The sequence below is a fragment of the Rhagoletis pomonella genome, unplaced genomic scaffold (assembly GCF_013731165.1).
Source record: "Rhagoletis pomonella isolate Grant_MI unplaced genomic scaffold, Rhpom_1.0 Rhpom_scaffold_02956, whole genome shotgun sequence".
NCBI classification, from domain to species: domain Eukaryota; kingdom Metazoa; phylum Arthropoda; class Insecta; order Diptera; family Tephritidae; genus Rhagoletis; species Rhagoletis pomonella.
In genome coordinates, this window is record NW_023461509.1 from 3,904 (window position 1) to 12,729 (window position 8,826).

Genomic DNA, 8,826 nt, shown 5'->3' on the forward strand with positions numbered 1-8,826 from the left:
GAAGTTCGAAATCCGATTATGTTATTATGAAAGCCATACCGCTCTCCAATCAGATATTGAAGATAGAAGGGGAAAATACTCTCAACTCCAAGCTGGCATTGTAATCACTCCCTAATGCTTGTAAACCAGACTGTAAGCTGTTCAGAAATTATTAATTTAAGAAGAAATATTGAGCGCAATACGTACAGAAAAATGCTGCAACATATTGAATACATTTTTATTATATCTTCGTCAGCCACGATTGTATTTCTTTGGTGTATTTTGGGATCACAACCCTGAAACTTAATCAAGACAACATCTCATCTTCCCACCCTGTTGGTAAAATCAACCAACACCTTTTTTTATTTGCAGATGGTACTACTATAAAAGCTATATCGGAAAATGTTGTAGTGAATCCTGGCGGAGATGCGGTGTTATCTTGTACCGTAGAAGGAAAACCGTTAACCGAGGAACACATTAAATGGGAGAGAGTGGCGTATGACATTGCATCAAGAACCACAACGTCATTTGTAAATGGAACCTCATATCTGCATATAAAAGACGCAAGTCGCGATGACGTCGGAAGTTTTCGGTGCATTGCTGATAATCGTGTTGCAAATCCGACAAATCGCGATGTTCAACTCATTGTCAAATGTAAGTCACGTAGATGACATCATTGAATTTAGAAAAGATTATATTTTTTATTTTGTAATAGTTGCACCTGAAATCGATAAATCGCCAACTTTTTTACGCGCAGCGAGTGGTACAGGTGAACGAGGACGCCTACCATGTCGCGCCCAATCTGCCCCAAAACCAAACTTCATATGGCGTCAAGAAAGCAAAGACCTTCCAGTAAATCGCACATATAAGTATGAGGTTGAAGAAAAGAAAATTGATCCCCTGACCTATGAATCCACTCTTATCATTGAAAAAGTGGCACCGGCCGATTATGGAGCTTATGAATGTGTGGTAACGAATGAATTGGGTCAGGCTACGGAATCTATTCGGTTGGACATTACTTCCCAGCCAGATACTCCACTTAGTTTGAATATACTTAATGTAACACACGATAGTGTAACTTTAGCATGGACTCCGGGATTTGATGGAGGATTAAAAGCTTCATATAGAGTTCGATACAGGTGAACTATACTAATTTTCAAGTTTTACACATATATGTATATATTTAAATCATTTACAAAGTTTATATATGTACATACCTACTTCTTACATTCTTAAATTTTGAAAATATTTAAATGTACGCAGTTTGGTTCTATAGAGTTATCTGTCATATTTTTGACAAACAACATTCGATTGTTGCAAAATTTTTATCAAATCAAAAGGAAGACTAATTGTGCTTAGTACGGTAAAATGATGGTCGAATGATTTGTTTTTATCTAATAATATAGGCCGACTTCCAAAACGTCAATTGTTTTGCGTCCGTATAAAGTACATATATTGTTCCATAACGCCGAACTACAAAATGTTGACAATGCATACTTTTCTAAACGCATCCGAAGTTACCGAAACGCTAGAATAATAAGAGCATCAGAAACAAAGTTGATGCTTCGTTTGTTTTTGGTTACCATCGGTGTTTTAAAAATGGAATGTTTCGAAAGGGTAATCATTGTTATATTAAGTATTTAAAATATGCAATGTATGTGGTTACAATGTTTCGCAACTCTGCATATAAAAACAGTTTAAATACCGTAGTAGAACAGTATCCAAACATTGTATTGCTACGTTTTGGAAGTCAGCATTATTTAACACTCATTCAATAATTGATTAATACCGTCGCTGTGGTATAGTGGTTAGCAGTGCGCGCTCCTATTCCGCAGCGCCTGGGTTCCCGCCCGGTTCAACTCAGCATCAAAAAATGATAAAACTGTTGTATATACTTGTTGTATTCTACCTTCATGCGAACAAATTTATATGCAAAGCTTTGAATATTCGTTTGTATAATGTCTTATGAAATGTTAAAAATTTTCACTTACTTCACAAAGCTCTTTCAATAAAGAACGCTCTGCTAAAAGGTTATGGGTCACTTGCATTAAACAAAATTTAATTACTTAAGGATCAACTGTTTGTGAGCAGAATACATCGCGATGAGACCTCTATCTATGGCGCATAATATGGAGAAGCTGGTTGGCTCCGAAAATTGGTCAACATGGAGTTTCGCAATGCGTACGCAGCTTGAACTGGAAGATGCGTGGAGCCTGAGGGGACTCAAGGACTAGACGCTGCAAAGCATAGGAATGCGCGATGCAAGATTATCTGGGCTTTAGACAAGAGCTTATTATATGTCCACGTAAAGGACGCAATGACTTTATGTCAGTATCAAATGCATTTAGCGGTATACAATAATGCATAAAAAATTACTTTTGTCTAACTTTAGAACTTTTCAGATGTATTTAATAGAAAATAAGCTGGATCCGCAAAGTGGTTCCAAACCTTAAAGCAACGTGTTTTAAACAAGATCAAAAATATTTTTTGATTTACTTCAGGATTTTTCCGTTTTTATCTGTTTTTACTGAATATGTAAATAATTTTTTAATTTAGCTCTTCGAACGTCGAAGAGTGCGACGTGTTTTTTTAAGTTCGCTCCGTAGTCATTACATATTGGGCTAATTTAATAAAACAAAAACAAATATAAAAAATAATAAAAAATAATAATAAAAATAAATAAACAAACAAACCAAATGAAAACAGAAAGCAATGAATCAAGCTGAAATCTGTGCCCAGAAACAACGCGAGCGAAATGAGCGCCGGCTTTCAGTTCAACACAACAACGCATACTACTTTATTCGATGCCAGAGTGACAGCGAAAGCACAAAGCCCAATCCATCGACCACCCTCGAACCTCCTCAAGATTCAAGTCAGCGGACTTGTCCTCCAAACTTAACATCGACGACTCCGATGTCTTGGATTGAAGAGTGCGCTTCACCTGTGCCGTATCACATTTCACGCCCAACGCTTACATCAAATTCGGTAAGCGATAACATATCCCCAAATATAGCTGCAGCAACAACTAGTACAGTGACTTCTTTGACTACCTCAAATGCGCCAACAACAACAACCACAAACACACCGGTACCTGCCAACTGCACAGCGATGTCAAAAAACCGGCCTATTCTTGCTGAACAAGCACAAATCGGCTTGAGTGAAAGCACTTACACTGGAAACAAAGGTTAAGCGCAAGAAAAGTTGAAAAACGAAACAACTAAAAATGCGGCCATACAGACAGGAATGGACCGCTACACGGTCAAACATTTGGGATTAATTTTTAAACCGCGCTGGGACTACTGCCTTTTTTAATCTTCGCATATTCACGAAGAAAAATGGGTGGTATTGGTAAAGAGGGCGTGGCACCTCCCATACAAACCGAAATTTTATACTGCGTATCTCTGAAAGTATTCATGGTAGAGTACTGGAACTTCGTATGGCGATTTGTATGTATATGAAATCAACCCCATGCTCATGGAGAAAATTGGGGCTATTTGAAAAGGGGGCGTGAGGCCTACAAACGTACCGATTTTTAGCTATCTTTGAATGTATATATCATTCTTCTGTAGGTGTGTTTGTGAGTCAAATCCTCTTAAATGATTGCACGGATTTTAACGAAATTTTTTGTGTGTGTTTGAGTAGGTCTCTGGATGGTTTAGTTTCACAATTCAATCCGCCAGTTGCGCTGTAGTTGAGTTTTTACTAAAAAATTTATTTATGGCTCGATTTGGCTAATATTTTAAATATGTATTGGTCATGGTAAGAGCAATAGTATTGCAAAAACGTGCTGCCAATTGGCGCTGGAGTCGAGTTATTCTACATATAAATACTAAATAATAAATAATAAACTGAAATTCTCCTATCGCTTTTCCCTGGAACCGCTTATGCTAACGTCCAGAAATTTGACACAGCAACATATGCTTTCAATATCGTACTTACTGCGAAAAGCGGTAGGTATTGAAAAAGGGGGCGAGGCGCACCTCCCATACAGCTGAACTGCTCATTTCGCTTATCTGTATAACCGCTTAAGCTAACGTTCTGAAATTTTACACAGCTGCGTATATTATCATTACCGAACTTATTGCGAAAATTCCATATCGCTTATATCTGGGCCCACTTATGATAAGGTAATGGAATTTGATACACCAACATGTATATACATATAAAATGGCAAGAATTATTTAATTGGTACCATTTTCTACCAGATTTCTAAATCGCATTGAATGATTGTTATTTTGTGTAATGATTTTTGAAAGGATCAGTGAGTTTGTCTCTAATTGAGAGCTATCATTAAAATCTGTGGTCAGATTTGCTTCATCTTTAGAACACATAATAGCAACAAAAGCAGCAATGGTATATGTTTAACATAATAGTCAGTCAGGAACCGTTAGGCATCTCATCTATACATACACTATACATATGTACATACACATATTTTTTATATATGAGAATTGCGGTTCCTTTCTCAGTATAATTTCGAAATACTAAGAAATTTGGATTTAAGTTTAAATTTTGGTGGTGGACTTCAAAATCGTCATTCGCATAAAGAAGTCAATATTGGTGATAAGCAAAATTTAAAAGTGTATGAAAAAATGTCGAATTTCGACAACTGGGCGATACTAGTTACTAAAAATAGCCAAGTGAGAAAAGGTGCCGTGAAGGTCAGATTAAATCGACCTGTTCACCATTGAGTATATCGAACCCTCCTGTGTTACGATTGGCCCAATGGATGTGATTTCCAATATTATTATGCGTTGAAGCTGTTAAGGTATTTCGTCTGAAATAAGTAGATGTATATTGCATTTCTGTAGAAAAATGATTCCCACCCAATTTGAAATTTCCACCAACTATACTGTAAAGCTTCTAGCACAGATTCACTATAGAACCGGGTCATTGTTGCCGCCAGGGAGTGAAGAGGAAAAGATTCTTCAAATTTACTTCGTTTTGCGAATAGCCGTGCTATGAAATGCTGCACAGTTGGAGAATTTCAAGAACTTCTTCACGGATCACTTCACGGATTCACTTTCTTTAGGTTATTTAAAGCGGCAAATGACCACCAAACCATAATCTTAGCAGATGAATGTGCCAATGAAAATCGTAAACGTGAATTGTTGGTGAAATTGAATTGAATTGTTGAGAAAAATTAAAATTTTGGGTGGGACGAAGTTCGCCGGGTCTGCTAGTTCCACATAAAATGGTATACATAAATGACTAATTTTTTAAATGATTTAAATAAAACGCATTTCATAACCTTCAGGAATGTTCTGAAATTCGTACGATTTGAATTCGGAACCGAAATGACAATTCGAGCGATTTTATTTTAGGTGTTCTGTAATTCGTTCGATTTCTTTGAAATTCGAAACAGCTGACGGCTTTATGTCAACTGAACACACCCCATGACAAAAGAGGTGGTTGTTAGAAAAATTGAATTTAAACGAATTTTTTTTTTTAAATAAAATGTTTTTTATGGCAGCTTACGCATTGAATGAAAGGGAGCAACGTTATCAAATGAGGGTTAATCGACGACGGTTAAGAGATGAATCTAACCCCCTAAGTACGCCTGATTCAATGTAAGTTTTGAACAAACGTTCGAGGAGTTTGCCTGTTTAAATTTAACTGCTTTTAGATTTATTGCGAACTATCGTTTTAGTAAGAGTGCTTTTTTAGAAGTATTGAACGAGATAACTCCATTTGTCAGGGAAACATCTATACCGTTACTTATCAAGCTAGCAGCCTGCCTTCGATTCCTCGCAGAAGGCTCATTCCAATGTTCTGTCGGCAAGGATACTGACATTGCTTTGAGTAGAAGCACAGTATCTAAAATATTGTCAGAAATTATCAATGCTTTGGAAACTGTGCTGTGTCCTAAGTGGATTAAGTTGGACAGATCGGCGGAGGATTTGAGGAAATGCAAACTACATTTTGTGGAAAAATTTGAAATCCCAGGTGTAATTGGCTGTATTGATGGAACTCACGTAGCGTTAGTAAAACCTTTGGAGAATGAGCATCTTTTTTATAACAGAAAAGGTTACTTTAGCATAAATGCAATGATTGTAAGTATGAAATTGAACAGCATAAGCACGTTTTTAAGTTACAATTTTTTGGAATTTACAGATTTGTGATTCCGATATGGTTATACGAGCAGTAGATGCAAGCCGGCCTGGATCAAGCCATGATGCTTTTGTTTTTAATATGAGTAATGCAAAGCAACATTATTTGTCAAAATATGAAGCTGGTGACCGCGGATCCTGGTTACTTGGTGATTCCGGATTCGGAATAGAAGCATTTTTATTGACACCGTATAGAGATCCTAATCCGGGATCACCACAACATAGGTTTAATCTCCAACATGCCAAAGCTCGTAATATCATAGAGAGAGTAATAGGAGTTCTTAAAAGCAGGGTCATATGTCTAAAAATCGCATTACCATATGCCCCACAAAAAGTAGTTAAGATTATAAATATTTGCTGTGCTTTACATAGCATTTGTAGGCATTATCAAACAGAAGACTTTGTAGAAACAGAAAGCACAACCCAACCTGAAGAAATTTTTGAAAAAAATACTGAACTCGAAAAAATACAAATTTGAATAATGTTGGCCGAAATTTAAGAGACTTAATTGCGAATAATTTAATATTATAGAACAGAACGTAAACTTTATTCACTTATAAAAAAATAAATTTATAGGGAATTTACATGAGGAGATTTTTCAGGCGATTTTTAGTTGAAAGCAACAATCGCCTGGTGTAAACGGCCTTTCAACTAATCGCTTTCAATGAAGTTGGTCGGCTGCCTACTTTCGTTCATCTTTTGGTTCAACTAATCGCCTGTGAAAGTTGAATCATGTAAATTCACTATAACAAAAACTCAGCATAAATATTTACATATTAATCACCTCATTGATGATTCTAACTCGAGCATCCTCATTTTTATTTTGACTTTTTCATGTACCAACTGTTCCATCTTGATATGATGTTCTTGTGTTTCCCCCTGAATATTTTTGATATTTAACGTTTATTTACAAATAAGATGATATATTTCATGATAATACTTACATTGTTATGCGTATTATTGATACAAAATATTTTAAAATTTCAAACCGCTCTCGTCTACGTTGCCGAATACAAAACAGTAAAATTTTACCGATTTCGTTTTCCAGAACAGGGTGACAAATCGATTTGGCAATGTTCGAAAAAAACAAAAACGGAACGATTTACAGAACGTGTCATACGATTTAAAAACGGAAAATCCGAAAATGTTGATCGAAAACGATTTACAGAACATGCCTGCTTATTTGCGCAAAACGCCTGTGCCAATTGATAGAAAAGTACTCCGGATTTCAAATTTTTGACAACTAAGAGTTAAATGAAAATTTTCAACCCGCTGCACTATGGTTCAGAACTCAATTTTAGTGCGACTTAAATTAAATTTCTGACGTAAGCAAAAACAATAAACCACCACTCATATTTGCAGTAAAATATGTGAGTTATGACAAAACAAGAAAATTATCCTGAAATGATGGCTACTTTTAACGTCCCTGTGGGGAAAATCTCTAGTTCTGAACTGGTGCGCTTCTAGTACATTTAGACCCAGTACTGGTTCGCGATAAATCTCTTTTGCATGCAAGCAACTGGCGAATTTAACATGGCGATGTCCTAGAAAGTGTCAATTGCCCGCTGCATCCCTTTTTCGATAGTTCCGAACTAGACCTAAATTCTATAGTTCCGAACCAGTTCGAAAATCGACGGACGAAAGAAAAAAGTATCATGATTTTTCAATCTTTTTGGTTCATCCGTGGCGCGATTTTAAGTTATTTTGGAAGAAATGGGTTTTCAATTTGAAATAAAATTTGTTTGAATGAAGAAATGTACGTTTACATACCTTTGGCTGTAGCTGCGTTTGCAGAGGCGCTCGCTGTTATTTCTTATATTCCAGACGGTCCCAAGATGTTGAAATGTTAACACAAATTTTAGTTTTGTATTACCAAGCTATGAAAAAGCATCTGAGAAGCACAGAATAGAAGCGTATTTGAACAAAAAAATCGCCGAACACTTGTCTATGTAAAGTAAATAAGCCCCCCGCTGCATCCCTTATTCGATAGTTCCGAACTAGTTCTAAATTCGACAAATAAGATCTAGTTCGTTCTGCATCCCTTTTTCTATAGTTACGAACCATTTCTAAATTCGTCACTTTAGATATAGATTTCTAGTGAAAAAACTGAAAAAAATAGATTTTTAAAAGTACAACTTTTCGCCGATTTTGGACTGGTGGGGATCTAGTTCCTATCGGACTAGTTCCTTTTTGGCGATAAAGACTTCTACGGAACTAGAAATTTCATTCACTAGTCCGCGGTTTCCCTGCAGGGTGAATATAGCTACAACAACAACGATTACTATAACAACAACCCAAAACGGTTGGCTAATATCTATATTGTGTTTGCGAGCAAGACCGTTTGCTACGTTGAATACGTGCAGGCATGTGAAAAATGATAGGAAATGACATTTGGACCAGCTTTGACTCTTTTTACCTCCCTTTTATTACTCGGGATTTAACTATGTAATATTGATGCGCCTAAAAAGATGCAGCGATTTCTATTCTATTCTCTTGTTTGTTTAGTGTTTATTACCTTACCTAAGCCATATATGTCGAAATTTCAAACTTTGTAGAAAAATTAAGAAAATTCGATAAAATTTTACTACAAACTTTTTAATAAGAATTTTGAGATAATTCTAGTTTGCACTTTTATACCCAATTAAATTATAGCTAAGAAAGTAAAAGTCTAATTTGGCTAAGAATTCGCGTTGATTTTTGATAACTTTTTTTTTGGGGGATGGTGTTATTATTATGG

At 36.0% G+C, this 8,826-nt stretch overlaps 2 protein-coding genes across 2 annotated transcripts; both read left to right on the plus strand.

The window, feature by feature from the left end:
* Positions 1–235: 235 nt before the first annotated feature.
* Positions 236–2,446, plus strand: LOC118753859 (nephrin-like; the record flags this gene model as incomplete). The annotated part of the gene is made up of 3 exons (XM_036488733.1): positions 236–633; positions 695–1,118; positions 2,051–2,446. Coding segments are annotated over 3 exons (838 nt in total), but the record flags the coding sequence as incomplete, so codon positions are not given.
* A 245-nt stretch (positions 2,447–2,691) lies between these two features.
* On the plus strand, positions 2,692–3,168 carry LOC118753861 (ras-interacting protein RIP3-like). Its single transcript, XM_036488734.1, has one exon. It carries the CDS (start codon positions 2,692–2,694, stop codon positions 3,166–3,168), a length of 477 nt encoding a protein of 158 aa, XP_036344627.1.
* The last annotated feature ends 5,658 nt before the right edge of the window (positions 3,169–8,826 follow it).